Source organism: Copadichromis virginalis, linkage group LG13 (assembly GCF_057382275.1).
Source record: "Copadichromis virginalis isolate Kocher_CV1m ecotype Utaka linkage group LG13, C_Virginalis_male_GT1.1, whole genome shotgun sequence".
Taxonomy (NCBI): domain Eukaryota; kingdom Metazoa; phylum Chordata; class Actinopteri; order Cichliformes; family Cichlidae; genus Copadichromis; species Copadichromis virginalis.
In genome coordinates this window covers 11,711,719-11,731,792 of record NC_140630.1, presented here as the reverse complement: position 1 = coordinate 11,731,792, position 20,074 = coordinate 11,711,719, and the positions used below count along the sequence as shown (strand labels likewise).

The following is a 20,074-nucleotide window of genomic DNA, read 5'->3' as shown; positions in this document are numbered from 1 at the left end:
AATTGACATCCACGACTGCTTGACGAAGCATTTTTTTTTCCATTAAGGGAAGCAAAAATAGATAAATGAGTACAAATCATGTTGAAGTAAAATAAATGGAAAGTACATGGGTAAACGAATTATCAATGGCAGGGATACAGGATGTATGAAGAGGTCTGTACTGTATTGCTTTTGGTGGTGTGAGAGAGAAAGGAGAGGGTGAGAGAGACAGAGTGGAAAGGAGACCTTTCAAGTTGCGTTAGCATAAATTCTCCAGCTGCTCAGTTCCTTTCTGAGGAGCTGAGGTGTTTATCTCCAGAAAATGAACAGCTTTGCCCAGAAGACCACAGATGCTTCTGTGCATCCTTTGAGTTTGTGTGTGTGTGTGTGTGTGTGTGTGTGTGTGTGTGTGTGTGTGTGTGTGTGTTTGTGTGTGTTCTTCTTTTTATTTATTCATTTTTTTGGGGGTCTATGTGTGTGGGCTGCAGCTGTCTGTCTAACTTGGTGTTATATGTTGCTTTTATAGTAGTTTAGTCTCTAGATAATCAAATAAGCATTTGAGAGATAACATTAAACTAATAACTTTATATTGATGGAGGAAGAGGAAGTAGATGACTGTGAGCTCCAGATGTGCCTGTGCTTTGTTGTAGAAGTGCGCGCAAGATTTTTTGCGTTATTGAAGTGGGTTGGAAAAAAGTCTGCGTGTGGGAGTCTGTGCTGTTGTGTGTTACTGTATCTGTTGTACTGTACCCGTGCTGGCAGAGCTCCAGCTACCACAGCACCAACCCAGAGAGGGTGGCACGTGTTGGCGTGGTGCCCGACTGTAGGCAGGCCCATTATCTCTCATTAGCAAAAAAAACCCCTCATTACACAAAAAAAAATACTCAAAATGAGAGAGCATTTATCTGCTGTCTGACCTTGAGAGAGTTCCCGTTGCTTTTCACGTAGCACACACACATTCGCACAATATGGATGCCACAAATTGAGTGCTCCACTGTTGTTGATAGAGTGTAACTTGAGTTTGCCCTTGTTTTGGAGTGTGTAGGGTATGCTAAGAAGTCTTTGCAGAAGAAAGAGATTCAGATCTTAAAAACACACTGCTCTGTTTAGGTTCAGATGAATATTCCTCCAGATCCCTCAAGGAAACATATGGGCGTCTAACTCAAAACAAAACAAAGCAGACAGAGGTGAATGTTTATGAGTCAAGCAGGTTTCATTATTATGATCTCCTCACGGCTTACTCTGGGTAAGTGTGTTTTCAAAGTGCATTCTCGTAAATCCAGATTTGCTTCTCCCGAGTCCAGGGGATTTCAGAATATTTGAGTATCATTTTTACTTCACCTCAGTTCAAGCTCTCTGGTGTTTTCTGCTAACATGTAACCCCTGCATGTGGCACAGGATTAACACTGTTTGAGTGAAGATCAGTGGCATAAAAAAAACTTCAAAGTACAAGTCATTTTGAACCATTTCATTCTTGAGGAAAACTTTCAAGTTGTGTGAACTTAAACTAATTTACAATTTTTTGGATACTGCTAAAATCACAGAATCTTCTCTTCTCTTCTCTTCTCTTCTCTTCTCTTCTCTTCTCTTCTCTTCTCTTCTCTTCTCTTCTCTTCTCTTCTCTTCTCTTCTCTTCTCTTCTCTTCTCAGGGCAGAGGGAAGCTAGACCCTCTGTCCTAACCATTATATTCATCATTGTTAAATACAGTTAATGCACCTTAACATCTTGATGCATGGCCATCCATGCTGCTACAGATTATAATCACACACACACACACGCACACACACACCTTCTCTGAACAGATGTTGAACATCACTGCTAATGGAAAGTCAATGGGGAGGAACAATGTTAGCAAAAAACAAAGCATTGTTCCCTCTAATGCACTGGTGTGTATTTGCACACACTCATTCACCCCCTCGCCTCTCGCACATGCACACACACAGACTGGTAGGCATTAGTTCTGCTCTATGATCATTGCTCATTTGGTTGATTCTCTAGTTGACCGTGTTTCCACTCTGTTGAACAAATAGGTGTTTATGTTAATTGAAAACACTTTGATGCCTTTAAAAACCTGGTTAAATAAGTGCACTCAAATTTCTTTTTAATATTAGGACCAGTATAATGCATTACACCAATTTAATGTTTTTATACATGTGCTAGTTACAGGTGTGTGCTTAAGCATAGTAAACTGGACCTTTTTGGACAGTCAGTATATTAAGAAAGGTCTTAGTAAGGCTGCAAATGCTAACTTTACCTTTTTACATGCTTTGACTCCAGAGATGAGTGGACAGAGGCAATTCAGATGGTGGCTGACAAGCTGCAGAGACAAGAGGAGGAAAGGATCCAGTGCAGCCCCACCTCCAACATCGACAACATGGTGGAGGAGGAGATGGACATCTCCACTACACACCACAAAAGAAAGGTAAAAACTACACTTGCACGTGCATGTATTTTATACCCAAGGTACAAAAAATATTCCAGCCGTTATGCTGTTTTATGTCAGCTCATAATTTTTTTCATGTTATAATACTCCAGCGAGTAAAATCAGTCCTGCTAAATATCTTCTGTGAAGGCACAGGTGATACTTGGGCACATTTCCTACTACATACATAAAAAAATAAATTTAACAATCTACCACTAGCTGCCTCCTCTGGCTCTGCTGTTTATTACACCCCACTCTGTAAAGGTTTTATGTAATAATGTTATGGTTCAATAAAAATCTGTTTTCAGTGTCTATCGTAGACTAAAGGGCTTGTTTTGACCTGACAGTCGCACTCAGCATGGTCATGAAGATGACTGGGAGTCATCTCACGGGTGCCATTAACATCACTCATGAATTTCATGGCATTTAGCCCAGTAGCAGTCAATAAATGTTGTTTTTGGCTGCTTGAATTTAGATATCATTTACATTGAGGAAGATTGCCACTTTTCTGTTACATGAAAAACGGCTTCACAGAGAATCCTCATTGTATTGCTTAAAGGAGAAAAATATACTTATTTCAAAATATTCACAGCCCTACACTTCCAATGGGATTTTAATGTTTCTAAATGCCAGTAGATACTGCATCAATTATTCAACTGAGGAACTCATGATATTGGCCTTCTCTTTTTTTCCTCTAATAGACAATGAGCGACTTCGACTACCTGAAGCTGCTGGGAAAGGGAACCTTTGGTAAAGTGATTCTTGTCCGGGAAAAGGCCAGCGGGAAATACTACGCCATGAAAATCCTTAAAAAAGAAGTCATTATAGCCAAGGTGAGTCTGGAAAATACATCAAGTATGTATTTTCAGTTGCGTCCATTAATTTGAATATTTTATCTTTTACTGTACTTTTGATTCTGGGTAATGTCAGATGTCAGTATTGGTTGTTTTTATTGTACTGCTGCAGCACTGTTCAGCTGTCCTCTTTCTTAGTGGTTTAAGTGGACTGATAATGGTTTTCATTGCATGTTGTCTGAACAGGATGAAGTGGCTCACACACTCACAGAGAGCAGAGTACTAAAAAACACCAGGCACCCCTTTCTAACTGTAAGTACCTCGTACACACTAAACACAACTGGTTTAAATTTATAGATCTTTACATATGGACCGTGTCCTGACATCTGTACACACACAGCTTATTCATCCTCCACATACCTGAGTCTTCTGATTTAGAAGCCACATTGTTGTACTTTAACAGCTGCATCTGTTAGCTTTGATGTACACATTCACACATTAGCTGCTGCACACATATATGCATGTTCACACACAGACACACACACACACACACTATCGAAAGAGCAATTACACTTCACATCTGAGTTTAGCCCCGTCACACCTGCAGCCACAAAGAGACTTCAACCAACTGTTCTTTTGTTTAGCAGATTTCTCCCTCAAAAGAGAAAGTGAACACACAGACACACAGACACCTACTTGCTTTGAATAAACAAATAGAGGCATAAACAGTTTAAAGCTTAGGCCGATCACGTTGTGCTCCTCCTGCTGTTCTAGCTAGAACGGCAAGACTTCCTGCTGTGTATGAAATCGTTCACTCACCCACTTCACTGTTCACTGTACAGGGAGTGCATACGAAAACAGGCAGATTGTTTGTGTTTTTTAAGCCAAATGAAGAAGGAGCATTCCATATTACCTCTCCTGTACAACCAGTTAGGCCTGAAATGTTATATTACATATATATCCTGAGATTATTTTATTTTAATTAATGCAAGGCTGATGCTTTCAGTGCCTCGGTGAATGATTTCTTTTATATAAATTGTTTGTGTGTGTGGTTTTTGTTTCAGTCTCTAAAATACTCATTCCAGACTAAAGACCGCCTCTGTTTCGTCATGGAGTATGTGAATGGAGGAGAGGTAAGAGACACACACATTTGTGATGGATGTGCTGTGTGTGGTTTCTCATCTTTGTGTTACTACTTTAAAGAGCCGGTTAAACCACATTTCCACCACAATAACTGTCGGCGAGTTACTTTCTCACAGTAACTGTCTTATGGTATGTAAACAGATACATTCCTGGATCTGTTATCTTAATTTTCATTTCAGTTTTTATATATCAGGGTTGTTACAAGTGTTTTAAATCATATTTAATCACTCTCCAGATGCCAGTGTTCAGCCAAACTAAAAGAGACTGGATTTAAATTGTAAATTAGTTGTTTTTGTGATTATTATTATTTCAAAGACAATTTCCTAAACAGTTTTTTGGGTTCATAAATGTCTCACAGATGAATACAGAATATGTTGTAATTGTATGTGCAAAGCTGCAGCAGCAGTGCCGGGAATGATCGGTTGAACGTGCAAACACTGAAGAAGTGGCTAAAGTTTCGCTTTTGGATTGCTTTCTAACACGGTTAATTTTCCAACCAACTGGCCTCTCACTTGCCTTCTCGCCTCTCTTTTCTGTACTCTCCTTCTCCTGCGTGTGTCTATTCATGAACACACCTATGGGGAGGACACAGCCAGAATGACAGTCTGAGATGAAATGAGTTTGGATTCCCCCACTTTTCCATTTCTCAGATTTTTAATCGGGCCGTTTTTGCAATCTTGGTTCATTCCCTTAGTGTAACTGTCACCTGCTCCCCTCCCAGCTAGTTAAGCAGTTCAGCCAGCACCAGGCCTGAGCAGAACTCACACATACATACAAACACACGCAGCAAATTTTTACCTCAACGGACAAATTGTGACCACACATGCCTCACACACACACCACACACACACACCGAACCCATTACAAACCTGCCACAGTCACAGCTGCCAGTACACTGATGAAGGCCCACCTGTCGTGTTACCCCCTCTCACCACAGCTTCAACACATACACACACACATGCACACACTTGCACACAAACAGACACCATTTGAGCAAGGTGGTCTGTGAGGATCACTCCAGTGGCCATTATGCAAACCTCCCTGAACAATTAATGGGGAGATATCTGCCCTTTGGCCTCATGGGTAATTTGTACGACTCGACTGTTGCGGCACAGCAGGCTGATGTCAGTTTGGTGCCACATGTGTAGCTGTGTGACAGTGAGAACTTGACAACTGACAGCGAAGGAGAAAGTAAGTGAGGAAGGGAATGTGAGGTGAGCCATTTAAAAGGAAGACAGGAGAGGTCAAACCACAGGAGGGGTTGTACTCTTTAAAGTATGAAAATAAGCCTTGTGCCAAAAACAGAGAACGGTGGATATGAGAATGGAGCAAATGAAGACGGAGGCTCAGGGGGCAAGGCCAGTTAGGCCACTAATGAGTACTGCACCGTAGGCAGTCGGGGGGCTGTTGGCGACAGCGGCAGTCGGCCTGTCTTTAACTAGACTGGTGTATTGATTAAACCCTTGATTTGGCCCCCATCGCCGAACTCCACGCCAGCACCGTGCCAACCTAGCCCAGAGGGTAACGTGGAAGAGGTATGCATGTCTGTGTATGTGTAGTGAGAAGGGGGTGTGGGGGGGGCCACTAGATGAGGCGCCAGCTGCCGAGCGCCTCCACCCGCCGTCCTCTGAGACCCCCCCCACACACATGCACCCCTCACACACACACACGCGCACACACACCCCACTCACCCTCCCCTCCGCTATCTATCATCTCAATATGGTGCGGGCAGCCAGTTTGTGTTGTGCTAATTTCCTCCAATAAATCAGTAATTATTGCTGTGCCGTCCCTGCTGTCTCTCCCCCTTCTCTCTCCCCCGCCCTCTCTCTGTTCTCTCCCTCTCACCCGCTCTTCCCTTCTCGTCCTTCCTCCTTTTCCCGCAGCTGTTTTTCCATTTGTCCAGAGAACGGGTGTTCTCAGAGGAGCGCACGCGCTTCTACGGCGCAGAGATTGTTTCGGCTCTCGACTACCTGCATTCAGCCAAGATTGTGTACCGGGACCTCAAGGTAAACAGAAACAGGGAGGAAAAGCAGGCTGGGGGCATGGAAGAGAGTGATCAGATATTTTAGGGAAAACTTCTTTTGTTTTTGCCCCCCTCCCACCTCTTGTGTTTCGGTGTCCCTCCCCGTCCAGGAGAAGACAAGTGGCTCAGGATGTGTAGTAATTAAAGAGACGGACAGGGACAAACTCACACAGACATAAAGCAGCAAAGAATTGCAGGAGGCAGGGAGAGAGGGAAGGAGAGAGGTGCTGATGCCACAGAGGTAGAGAGGTAGATGGCTCCGTCTGAGTGCCTGCCTGGCAGTCTTGGCCCTAGCCCCACTCGCAGCAGCCAAGAAAACAGAAAGGAGAAAAAGCAGACAGAGAGTGAGAAAAACACTTCAGCCATTAAAATTAAAAGGTTGAGTGGCTCCACTACATGCCTGAAGTTTATTTCCCTTTTCAACTTGGTGTTTGTGTGTCTGAGTGTGTGTACTGCCACACTGTGGAGTAATACAATACAGCTTACTCGTCCCTCACTGCTTTCCTCTTCAAAGTGATAACAAGTTTGACTCCACAGTGCACAAAAAGTGTTCAGCCAGTTAATAAAGTGTCACATAATGACAAAGAGATTTTGATTTCCTTCCAGTTGGAAAACTTAATGCTGGATAAAGATGGCCATATCAAAATCACAGATTTTGGGCTCTGCAAGGAGGGCATCACTGATGCTGCTACCATGAAGACCTTCTGTGGTACACCAGAGTACCTTGCACCTGAGGTAATGTTTTTTTTTTTTAAATGTGTGTATATACATTTATGTTTTTGTCATCAGAGGGTGAATGTGAGGTGCCTGCACTGCACTGCAATGCGGTAAATAAGCACACATCCTTGGTATTTTCACCTGGATGTATGCACATCTGTAATCTTGTACAGGAAAGGAGAAGCTTTTTTTCTTTGATCTTCACTAATTGATCACTCACGTGTGTACCCCACGTGTGAAATTTGAAGTGTAACATGATGTGTGGTGTCAGAGAATTTGATGCATTTGTTGCTTAACATTTTCATTAAAATTCTGTTTTTATTTATAGATAAGAAGAAGAAGAGATGAGAAGCAGTTAAAGAAATTGCTAATATGTCACAGGGCACATTCCTGAGAGTTGTACTGTATAGTAGTTCTGTAAAAACCATACACTGTCAGGACAATGTACGTGTAAGATATTTTTAGAGGTGCAGGATATAGAGCTCAGCCTGTTTCCACATGCGACATTGATTCAGTCATGAACATGTTAGGTGTTCAAAGGCCAAAAAGCAAAGGATTCAAACCACCAGATCCACGAAGGAGCGTCCACTTTTTAAACTGATTTATATAATTGATCAACAAGAGAAATCTCAGTGACTGTATGTTATGTTCCGTAAACTGAGCAGATTGACTTAGGCCTCGTAGTACATAAAAGCATCTGTGGCATCCACAGGCGGCCTATCCATTAGGCAGCTTTTCTGCAGTGCTCAGGGTTCCACCAGGAAGGCCCCTGTGAACTGTGAGACTCATGTTGCCCACTGCACAGTTTCTGTTTATCTAACAACAGCCCTGGCTGATTAATTTAACTACCGGAATTATTACTGAGCTTTGATAAATGGGTGCCTGCAGGGTAGGTTCATGAAGAACCTGTAGGAGCCACACATACAGTATCCTTTACTGCATTACAAAAATCCATTGTTAATAGCAAAATGTATTTCTAAGTATTGAAACACACTGAAAGAGAGGTCATTCTGTGTTTCGTTATCATGAATTATCTTATTGTTTCATTTATGTGTCTGGTTGAGGCGGAGCTAATGCGCTCAGTACACTTGAATCACAAAGTGATGATCCAGAGACTCTCTCCCGACCCGTTACCCATAACACTCATGAGGGCGTTAGGAGTCTTCTTATAGTGGAATTTATGTATGTACAGTTTCATTTGCAAATTTCACAGGCAAACAATTTCCATAATATCAGGGTGAACAGTAAATATGCAGTTTTTGCGTGCGAAGCAGGGTGTTGGTTGAATTGGAAAAGGGCAAAGCACGGTTCCTCTCACACACACACACAAAAACACACACAAACACACAGCGCTACGATCTTGTAATCATTTTTTTCAACCATCCGCTGTCCAGTCATCAGCTCTGCCTCACTCGAAGGCCAGCAGATCAACTGCAGAGAGTGTTGCACGACTGTGGGTGGTGGAAGCAGAGAGATGGTGATGTGGAGATGAAGGCAGGAGGGGAGAGGCATAGTATATATCCCACTCAAAAAAGTATGGAGGACAATTTGGCGCAGCATTTTGTGCTTTTTTTTTTTTTTTAGTCCCTTCCTTTGCGTGCCAAAAGCTGATTGGAGGCTGTTGGTTATTTTTCACAGGATGTGCGTCTGTGTGTATTTATATGTGTGTGTGCGCGCGTGTGCGCTGTGTGTGTGTGTGTGTGATTGCAGTAGAAAGTGCAGGCTAAAGCGAGGCAGATGGCGGCAGATGGGCGAGGTTGGAGGAAGGTGCTCGGAAAAAACCTGGAAATCTACACCACCGCCGCCGCCACTCGCCCGCCCGCAAGCTCTGCTCGCCCGCCCGCGTGTAAAAATAACACAGTTTGCTCGGAGCCAAGTTACAGAGATGCAAAGTAGCCGGGATAAAAAAGAAAAAGGGGGGATGGGGGTTGAAGACAGAGGAAGATGAGAAGGGAGAGAAAATATTTCAGGGTTACAGGAGTGAAATTCAGACAGTTCCTGTGTTTGCCGTCAGTGAAAAGGGCAGATGAGAAGTGAATAAAGAGGGTTTCTGTCTGCTGCGTGCCTGAAGAACACACAAACAGATACTGCAGCAACGCAACGCTGAATAATTCTTCATCCAAACTCGTAAAGAATTAGATTGAAGTGTTATCATTTGTTTCAAGGGAAGTCAACAATTATAAAAAAGATTAATGTAAGATTAATAAAGAATAAGCAGTGTAAGATCCTCGCAAAGGGATGGAACGGGATCAGAGAAAACACATGGAGAGTGTTTTTTTTCCTTTTCTTTTTTGTGCGTTTGACACATTTCTTTGTGGCAAATTTGAAAGTGTTAAAGGGAATGGATTTGGGCCTTTTCCATTTATTTTTATGTGTTTGTTTTTATTTTGTTTGTATGTTGTATATGTTGGGTATTATTGCGACTCCTTTTCTATTGTAAATGTTTCACAAACATAGCGGCACAGTCAGCGTATTTCAAAATGTTAGCACAGTGACAGCACAAATTCATTTTCAAGTGATGACACTTTGGAGATGGAAGGCCTCTGTCTGATACCCACAATATGGGATAGTATGTTCACAGTATATGAACTGTGTGTGTGGATGTGTGTTTGTGTTTCCTGCTGGGTATCTGGGCTGGTACAGCCTCAGGCTGTGTGTGCCCATCCCGTCCCATCTAGCCCTGTCCAGGCTGCCAAAGCCCTCATCCTGCGATCGGCAGCTAGCTGCCACATGGCTGCCACTATAGGGACCAGGACAGGACAGGACAGGACCTTCTCCATCACTGCTGCTTTAAATCACTCTCCTCTCCTCCTTCTCTTCTTCGCATCCTCTCCTCCTCTTCCTCACCTCCTTCTTTCCTCCTCTCCTCTCCTTCTTCTTTCCTCTCCTCTCCTCTTGATTTGTCCCATTTGTTTCTTCCTGTCTTGTCCTATTTATTTGCCCTGCCTCTTTTTAAATTATACACATAACCACACATGCCATAAACACACACACACACGCATACACACTCCAGTGCCTCCATGCCTCGGGCTGTGGGGCATCATTCTGGCTCTGTGTGGATTAATCTGCTCCCTGCCTGCAACCGAGCTGCCACCACTTTCTTTAGTCCCAGGACACACGGACACACCATTACACACACTGTTACAGACACTGACAACCACATACGTATACATGCCTAACTGGACACACTGATTAGTTTGCATTTCTGTACCTTTTTTGTACAAAGATGCAAAATCAACCTCGTAAGCTGCTCTGAATTTCATAAACGGTTCTGTGTGTGTGTGTGTGTGTGTGTGTGTGTGTGTGTGTGTGTGTGTGTGTGTGCGCGCGAGTGCGTGTGCGTGTGTCCTCGAGCTGCAGGAACTGAAACAACACCAAACATCTCACACTCAAAACTTTATGAATTTGATGAGGATGGATAAATATTCCATCTGCTGTGTGTGTGTGCGTGTGTGTGTCTTGCAGTCTCCCAGCAGTCTAAGCCAGTGTTATCCCTCCAGCCGTACCAGTCAGTAATATATCTGGAGCTGGCGGTGTGTTTCATTCCCCCAGCTCTTCTCTGCAGCTGCCAACTGGGTGACCAGCTTAATTCTCACCCAAACACACATTCACACATAAAATAGCACTCATAAGTCTCTTATTCACTTCCACGTACTGTACATGTTGACTTGCACACATTGAAGCAGTCCGCCTGCATCATTAGCAGTTTAGTGTCAAGTGCATGAGCTCAGTCAGTTAATGACCAGCTTTCCGTGGTATTGAACTGCTGTAGAAACTCACAGGCAGCTGTTTGGTGTGTTCTTCGTATTCTTCCTTTTTTTTTTTCTTCCCTGCGTGGTGCACTGTGACATTTGAATTCAGCCGTCTTATCTAATTGTAGAGCTGGAAAGAAACTGCCAAGTAAAAATGTATTCAAAATAAGCATATTGCATATTTTCTGCCTGCCTTCACGGCATTTTAGGCTGTGGTTACTTTAAATGACAGCAACTCTGTTTAGGATTTAAAATGCAGAAATATGCTAAATAAAACTAGATTTTGCTTCCTCGAGTTTCCTCATACAGTTGATTATATCACATCCGTAACATTGAACTGATACATTTAGAGTGGTATGGTTTGATTTTAGACACTGTTTTCACCTTTTGACACTGCTAATAAGGCCTATGTGAACATCAAAGCACAATTTGCAATTAGTATGCATCAACGTTTTTTTGTTGTTGTTTTTTAAAATTTATTAAAAGTTTTGATATGTGACCCTGTTTTCTGTTTAATATGAGCCAGTTATGTATTTATGACACCTGTCCTCCCAGCATCTGCCACACAATGTCTGGTGTTAGTTCAGAGTGGAGTATATGTTTTTAAATATTATGATATTATTAAATTCACTGTGTAATTGTTTCATGTCATTTTAAATAGTGGCAGTACAAACAGGCCTTTTGTGAACGTTTTAGTCTCTGTTAGCGTGTGCTCATGTCCACCCTGACTGGTCCATTATTAACAGTGAGTGAGATGTTGTTATTATTGGCGAGATGTACAACATATGCTGTTCTGGCTGCTCTCCAGCCCTGTCTGTTTGTCAGTCACACGCACATACACACACACACGTGCAACACATGCACACACTTGTACTCATCATGTTAATAAGCTTATTATGTTAATGAGGGCCTCAACAGCACCTGAAATACCTCTCTTCTTGTTTCTGCCTCCTTCTCTTCTCCTTCTCCCTTCCAGAGGTTTGCAGAGCGGAACATGAGGGGATGAAAGAGAGGAAAGCGAGTGAGGGAAGGCATGATTAGAGGATGGAGAAGGCAGGATAAGACAGGATGGAGAGGATAGTGCAAGGAAGGCAGGAAGGGATGAAGAGTAGGAAGGCGGCCCAAACGCGAGATTTAGATATAAAAGTGACTTACTAAACAGTACAATTTTCCTTAAAACACACACAAATAGACATGAAACACAGCAGTTTACCATGCAGTACTTGTGCCACCCAGCTTGGAGGTTGGTGTGGCCCTGACTTGGACTGGAGGCTGTTCCTGCCTTTTCCATCCAGGGACATTCTTGTCTGTCACTGCCAGGAGAGCTTAGTGTGCCAGGGAGAGCTGGCAGCAACCGGGGGGGCATCTGGTAGGCCACGCCAACACGCCGACTTTCCTACTGTAACAGGAGCCTCTGAAGACCTGCCATCCCATAATATTTGCCTCTGTACGTGGCTGTGTATTGAGAGAGGTGGGGGCTGTCGTCTACACCTTAGTCCTTGATAACTGTGCAGCAACTTCTGTTCATCTCAGACAACTTTTTGGTTTTATTCATCCCTGGAGCCTAATGGCATATTGACTGTCCTTTGGTGCCGTTCCTCGCTCATCTGTTTATTCAATGGATACCTTAAGCAGTCAATATTGTCCAATAAAATAAATGCAGACGTTCACTAGAAAAAGCAGATGCCCAATAAAACTAATGGTCCCATTTTAAAAGACAGAAATTTCGTATCTTTGTGTTTGCTCCTCAGGTCCTGGAGGACAATGACTACGGTCGAGCGGTGGACTGGTGGGGTCTGGGTGTTGTGACGTACGAGATGATGTGCGGTCGCCTGCCTTTCTACAACCAAGACCACGAGAAGCTGTTTGAGCTCATCCTCATGGAGGACATCAAGTTCCCCCGCACTCTGTCAGCTGACGCAAAGTCCCTGCTGTCTGGCCTGCTCTTCAAAGATCCGAACAAACGGTGTGTGTCGAAGCTTTTTTTTTTTTTACTTTCACATGAAATCAAATTTATTCAGTAATGTGAAGCAGGACCTCTATTAGAAATACTATTTTGATGTCAAATAAATCTCTTTATTCGTATCACCATGTCAGCGAAATTTAAATTTTTACTTTGTATCGCCAATATGGCCCGGTACTGACTTAATACAAGATATTAACAGATCTGGTGAATTGACAACCACCGGTAAAAGTGGGAAAAGTTGGGAAGATGATTCATATTTGTGCCCTTTGTGTAAAGTTATTTTTCAGTTACTACCTTCAGACACACAGAGGAGACTAACTTTAGTTATTTTGTAAATATAAAAAAAAAACACCCACTACTTTTAGTGTACAGCCACTAATCATACAAATATAGAGATGTGCTGATTCTTACTGCTGTTTTAATGGGCAAAGCCTTTCATTCTGTAGATCACTGATTAGCCACCATTTGTCGATATAGCAGCAGTAAGACACGCCATATAGAAAATTGTAGAAATCTGTTCACATTCTGTTCACGCTGTGCTGTTCATTTCTTACTGCGTTTGTCACTTCTGCTTCTAACAATCCTGTCTTCACCTGTCCTCTGCCCTAGGCTCGGAGGAGGGCCAGATGATGCTAAAGAAATAATGAGACACAGTTTTTTCTCTGGTATTGACTGGCAGGATGTCTACGATAAAAAGGTATAGTTTGCATGTCTAATTAAACATAATAGGACTGTAGAAAATAATGTATTCAACTTATTAAGACAGGCAGCTGTAAAGAGCACAGTGTTACAGAGATGTGTGACTTTGTATCCTGTGCATGTGTTTCTCATATAACACCATCAAGTGAGAGTCAGGTGGCATCACTTAAGCAGCTAAACAGGTGTCAAGCCTCCTCATTTGACTTTTTTTTAAAAAGTTGTTTTGTTCTGTTGCAGAGTTTAGTAGAGTCCAGTGATTCAAAAGCATAAAAGACCTCCTTGAAATTATTCAGTTGGTTTAACTACTATTTATAGGGTTTTATGGTAATGATGTAAAGACAAGACACTCTGGATCTGAGGCTCGGATGTTAACTATGAATAATAACTGTGGTGAAAGGAGGATTTTGGTGGATTTATTTCTTCTTCTTCCTGGCCTTTTTTTCCTGACTTTTAGTTACAGGAATTTTTATGTCTGTCAGTCTGGAACAACAACAACGCCCACTGCTGTTATTTACAATCTGATGTGATCTCTTCGCATCTCTGTCCCAGCTCGTTCCTCCGTTCAAGCCTCAGGTGACGTCGGAGACAGACACCAGATACTTTGATGAGGAGTTCACAGCTCAGACCATCACAATCACCCCACCAGAGAAATGTGAGTGTCTCGTGCCTCTTTCTTTTCCACACGCGCATATGAACAAATAAGTCAAGAACATAATTTGACTAAATCACAAATTTTGTTTTTTTACAAAGCTGCAGATATTGTCCTTGGACATAATGGTGAAATAAACAAACATGCATTCTCTGTTGTCGGGTGTTTAATACGTGTCAGGATTTCTGTAAAATGTTAGTGGTGAAATGACAGCGTTTACTCAAACAGATGACTGTTTCACACTGTGGAACAAACACCTTTGTCTGTTTATTCGAGTGTCTCTGTGTTAGTCCTCCGGCCACATGCAGCTCTTCTGGGCTTCTGGGATACAGATCGTGCTTTTAAAATCATTTAACGCTGTATTATACATGAACTGATGTGAGGTTCCACTTGTTTGTAGGTCACATGTTAGTAGAATGAAACTGGCACATCAGAAACTTACTTTTTAATTGTTTAACTCGACAGTAACAGAGAAGATGATCAGATGAGAGAGAGAAGTTGTATATTTCCTGATTGATGTCATGTATTAATACAAATGAACTGTGTTATATAGTAAATGCTTTAAAAATGACCTCTGAATCTATACTTTTCATATTTTTTTCTTAGTCGATGAGGATGGGATGGACTGTCTGGACAACGAGAGACGACCACACTTCCCGCAGTTCTCGTACTCTGCCAGCGGTCGGGAATGAACTGTCCATCACAGTGACATCATCACAGCTGGTCTCTGAGGCCATCACTGTGGGCGCAAAGAGACCCACAGCTTTGGACCAACCCAGAACAACCATGACTTGAAGGATTTTTGCCCTTTTCCTCTTCCTCGTTATCTGTTCTTCACCTCTCCAGTGTGCTTCTTTTCTCTCTCTCTTTTTTTTTTAATTCTCTCCAATCCCTCCTTAGAAAAAAACCTTCAGGCGAAATTACGGTCTAATCCTGCACTGCAACCCCAGGTGATCCGAACTGTGATGTGATCAGTTGTTATGTAATGACCCTTTAATGATGGGTGCACCTCCGGTGGCCTGCTGTGCTTTGACGTGTGTCGGGCCTGCCAAACTCTAAAAATGAACATCTCTGATGCACTTAGACAACAGCTGATGCATTTCTAAGGAGACGTTTTTGTGGCTTCTTTATCCGTGGGACGGAAACACTCAAATCATTCAAAACCCAAACTGCCATTACCAGTTGTATCTCAGGCTTTTGCAGACAGGTCAGATTTGAAATCCTCAGTTACATAATTCTGGGATTTATTGAGGCTGCCTGGCATCGAGGAAGCAGTTGTCACCAGTGAGCAGAATCCTACACACCTCATGTTGTCGAGCAGGATTTGACTCAGGTTTTGCTCAGTGCAAGTCATTATCATCGTTGCTGCTATTTCAACTACTACAACAACTATTACAGGTACCGCTGTTCCTACTGCTCTTATACTATTACTGCTACTACTAAAACCCGGTGCTACAATACTGGCTAAATGCTGCTGATCATTATACAAGCGCCAGCAAAACATGAACCACACTTATGCTTATACAGCTGCAGAACAGCTGCTGCTCCTGATGCACAGCTCTTACACATCAGCTCTGTAGATCAAACGCGTGTCGTGTGTGTCTGTGTGCGTGTTTAAGGTCCAGTTATGGGTTTGTGTTTTAAGATCGCATCTCAAAGCACAGCAGTTCAGAAGGATGTGACTCTCAACCCATGAGCTTTACTACATAACCTACAGTGCAGTGCAAGATGGTCGATGCATATATTACTGCAGAGGTGAAAACAGCTGGTTTGAATGTTTCCCCCCAATTTTTTTTTCTTTTTTAGTTTTCAGTCCCGCTGAGTTTAAATCTCTGAAAGGGAACACAAAAGCAAAACGGTACTTTTGTTTCGACGATGGAAAGCTTTACTGTGACGCATCGTTATAGCGGCTGTTGGATCCATGTGGCTGTACCTCTGTGTCTATGTGCAGGAAAGGGAACCTGAAGAAAGGAGCAGATTCAGCACAGAGCAAAAAAAAAAAAAAGTCTGAGATGGCAGGGTGAGTGCAGCGATGAGAAAAAAAATCAGGAAAGATGTGAAATATTTATAATGTGATAAGGAGCCGTGAGGTAACAGGTATAAAAAGTATATATGTTTCGTGAGGAGGTACACGTCAACTGTTATGGGTTTACAAGAATCACAGCAATGGTTATAATATATATATGTTTTATTTATTGTTCTACTCATCAGTTTTATATTTAACTTTTTCTATTGTTATTACATTATTCTAGAAAGAAATATATTGTTATTTCTTAGGGCTGAGAGGGAAAAAAAAGCACCTCAAGAAACAAAAATGGCTGAAGAATGTAGGAGGGAAAGCAGATAGCCTTCCTGCTCCATTTGTTTTTTTGTTTTAATGTTTTCGTGTTGTTTTGTGACCAAAATGTGACAGCCCAGAGGTGACAGGACATATTAAAGACAGACGACGAAAGTTTGGGAGAAACATCTAGGAATCTGCATAATTATCTCAATGAGATGTCAGATATGAAGACTAGTAGATGTTGCTCATATTTATTCTTATTACAGGTGTGTGTCGGTGATGGTTAAGGCACAGTCGGGTGAGAAAGACAAAGTGGAAGTTGAGCAGAAGGATAACAAGTGCAGCACAAAAGGCTGAATGCAAGGCTTTAGCTGTAAGTGTTTTGAGGAGAGGTGAGTTAGCACTCGGTTAAGAAATGTATGTTTGAAGGCGAGTCGTCGTGTTCCTGTCGGTTCTTTGGATGTTTAGAAGATCAAGTTTATTTAAAGATCAGGTCCTTACCACTAAACCATCCCCGCACTCTTCTGTCTATAACGCGCGCCGTCATTTCTCCCTTGTGGACTTTTCTTTGTTTCCAGTCGTCACGTTGTCGTATGTCTTCCAGTCTGACCAACAAGATTTGAAAGTCCCCTCAAAGTCACTGTCTTCAAATGGCCAGTAAGCCTTACGGTTTAGCTCAGAACAAGTCAAAGACGTTGACACCCAGCATTTCTGAGACAAAAATATATATATCGCCAGATGTGAGGTAATATATTTTTAAAATTTTAAAATAGCGACATGTTCATCTTGTGGGGGAGATGTCACCTTCAGTGTCAGGATGACGGATTAAAAGAGTACCAGGGGATGTGCTCTTATTAGCCGTGGAAAACTGTATTCCACTTTATTTATTTGAATGTTTTTTATCTTTATTGATGGATAACTTGAATTTATTTTCTATTTAATTTATTTAATGTTGTTTTGGCGTTTAGCAGTAAGGGGATGTAGCTGTGTTTCAACACTTTGTGCTAGAAATAAATGTCTCCTTTTTTTTTTTCCATTTTCAGATATACAACAAATTACCTGTTTTTCCGCTGCTCTGAAGTCCATATGCTTTACTGTTGCACATCCATTAAACCGCTACTAGGCGCTTTATGGCAGAAAGTATAAAAGGATGGCGCTGGCCTGCAAGCTGTAGTCCTCCTCTGTCCGCTTCACCAGTCCTGAGTCAAAGTGGCACTCAGAACTCTTATGAAAAATACTGCTCTGTGATCGATTGAGCCTGTCTGGCACGGCTGAAGCGAAATGAGTACAAATCCCACCCAGCTGGCACCCTCGACAGGCTCAAGCAAACGCTCCCCAAGTATTTGGAAGGATTTCAGCTTTGATTTGACCCAGGTCTGCGAGCGACTGAGGAGTTCTAGCTGCATGTGCACGCTTAACGCCAAAAATCATTAGAAACCAGAGTTCATAAAATATCGCTTTGTAGCTTCGGCCATAGCACTTTCAACACCCATCACTTTTTATATGACTCAGAGGAGTCTGGTTCAGCTTTGCTTTAAAGGAAGACTTTTAGCTTGTTTTTTATGTTTGTAAGGAAATGAGGATTTTTCAAAACACATCTCCCCCTCCATCTACAACCACTAGCTTTGATGTTGCTCTGATGTTGAGAGTTGGCGAGACTGGATGAAATGTGTCGCATGCTGAGACGAGTTAGAGCGGCCTGTGAACTGGGCTCAGTTGGAATTTTTAGTAAATTGGTCAGTGTTTGTTTAAAAAAACAAATCCACTGATCAGCCGTGGCACTGATGTCCCAGATTCCTGCTCTGATTCGCAACGTTTTTTTCAACAGTAAGCCGCCAACTCTCCCACACTCCATCCTCGATGGATACAGGTCCATGTAGTGACAGCAATGATATCAGAGTCTGACTGTGGGGTCAGAGATCCTAAAAAAAGAAGGAAGGGTTTCCTCTGACTTTTAATAGGGGGGAAGGTAACGCTTTGTAACACACTTACTCAGTGTGGAACAGCAAATCAGTCGTGGACACGTGGCTCAGTTCTTAAACTGAATGCAGAAATTCATCGTTCCTCACAGCTTTACTGGTGGCCTCAGCAGTTTGAGATTTGATGCTGCGCTGATGGTGTTCCCTCTTAAAGCTGCTGCTGTTTGTACACCTATCACACAACACATAAGACCCCACTCGTGTTTCAGACATATGTAAAATTCTTTCAAGAACTGACCTCTTCCATTGTTAATGAACCCATCAGCTCTAAATGGCAAACCGCTCTCCGCCAGGTGATCAGTAAACGGCTCGAGTGTTTGGAAGGTGAAAGTGTTCGACCTCGTGTCTGCGGCAGATTCCCCCTCCCCTCTCCTCTCTCTGGTACTAGACCGCTATCATCACATTTAACATAAACAAGCATGAGATGCATTTATTTATAAACGGCAAACAAAAAAAAACAAAACAGCAAACATGTACAAATATTACACAGTATAACTGGGTTTTGATGCCATGTCCATCCACTGTAGCTTTACAGTTGCATGAGACATTTGCGGACAGCTTCCAGCTGTTCGGCAGAGTGGGCCGCGTTTTCCCAAGTCGCTGCGCGGCCGAGGTCGTCGCCGCTCTTGTCGAAGGCACAGAGATGGCGTAGACTCTGACACGGCATCGGGGAAACTCTGGAGAGCTTCACAGAAAAGCGGATCAAACTGCCTTTTTCTGTGCTCCGTGCAGATGCAGAGCTGCTGGCCAGTGAGCCCGCCACGATGTGAAAACAACAAATTACCATCAACATGAAGCTGGTTTTTTTACTCGGTACATCCTTAGTATTTTTACACATAAAATGTATATGATAGGGATGCACATTATTTTCCTTCTTACAGACAGCTTCAATAAAGCACTATGTCAATCTGCTGCCATCGTGTCGACTTTTTGTTCGCTTTGTGGAGTTTCAGCTCAGTCTAAACAGAGCAAAAAAACAATGTTCACTAAAAACTCACAAAATGAGTGTTGGGGGTGCGCTTTGCACACATCATAACAAGCTTTAATACAAATCAAGTCTATGTCCAGTATGGCAGAGGTTTACAGAGGCACTTTATGCTCAAAGTTTCCCAGCAAATAAAATCCTGTAATGGAAGTAAAGTTTGGATTAGGATCTTTACAGTTTTTAATCCAGGACACTTCCTATTGGACATTGAGTTGTGCATCATGTTAGCATTTCTATATAAAGAAGTTGTACTTCAGAAAGCTCATTAGTGGACTGAGCTTTTATTTATTAAAATGGATGGGAGGGAAAAAAAAAAACATACTTTGAATACTCACTTGACCTATCAATCATAATTACACTCAGTCATGAGACAAAAAAATGCCACAAAAAACCCAGTTACATGAACACAATCCACATTAATACCGAATAGAGGACATAAATATCCTCTAAGTAAACAACAGTTTGTTTTCCTGTTGACAAACGAACAGAACATCGTGATCCACGGAGCGATGAAGGGAAACCGGCGAGACAGACTCATGTGGACAGAGTCTCAGTTCGTCTCGTGTTCGGCAGCTTGAAAGACAAACACACAACACATAATGAGAAGTGTATGTGAACACACACAGAGGCGCGCACAAACACACCCTGTGATAATGAATCACAGCAGAATACAGACAACATGTT

At 42.4% G+C, this 20,074-nt stretch overlaps 2 protein-coding genes across 9 annotated transcripts in view; one reads left to right on the top strand and one right to left on the bottom strand.

The window, feature by feature from the left end:
* akt3a (AKT serine/threonine kinase 3a) overlaps positions 1 to 20,074 on the top strand; it is a 61,990-nt gene that overhangs the window by 34,789 nt on the left and 7,127 nt on the right. For 2 of the 8 annotated variants that reach the window (XM_085477296.1, XM_085477295.1), the window contains exons 5-14: positions 2,258 to 2,402; positions 3,104 to 3,235; positions 3,443 to 3,508; positions 4,261 to 4,329; positions 6,223 to 6,345; positions 6,969 to 7,097; positions 12,583 to 12,797; positions 13,407 to 13,494; positions 14,046 to 14,148; positions 14,752 to 19,317. In XM_085477296.1, the coding sequence (XP_085333422.1) occupies positions 2,258 to 2,402; positions 3,104 to 3,235; positions 3,443 to 3,508; positions 4,261 to 4,329; positions 6,223 to 6,345; positions 6,969 to 7,097; positions 12,583 to 12,797; positions 13,407 to 13,494; positions 14,046 to 14,148; positions 14,752 to 14,837 (1,156 nt within the window). In that variant the 3' untranslated portion in view covers positions 14,838 to 19,317. Of the gene's footprint in view, positions 1 to 2,257; positions 2,403 to 3,103; positions 3,236 to 3,442; positions 3,509 to 4,260; positions 4,330 to 6,222; positions 6,346 to 6,968; positions 7,098 to 12,582; positions 12,798 to 13,406; positions 13,495 to 14,045; positions 14,149 to 14,751; positions 19,318 to 20,074 lie in introns of those variants that run through there. The other 6 variants (XR_014923557.1, XR_014923558.1, XR_014923554.1 and 3 more) reach the window with 6 other exon arrangements.
* The window catches only part of sdccag8 (SHH signaling and ciliogenesis regulator sdccag8), a 56,693-nt gene continuing 54,642 nt past the window's right edge, over positions 18,024 to 20,074 (bottom strand). The window contains exon 18 of the mRNA XM_085477294.1: positions 18,024 to 19,963. Coding sequence (XP_085333420.1) covers positions 19,925 to 19,963 — 39 coding nt within the window. The 3' untranslated portion in view covers positions 18,024 to 19,924. The remainder of the gene's footprint in view (positions 19,964 to 20,074) is intronic.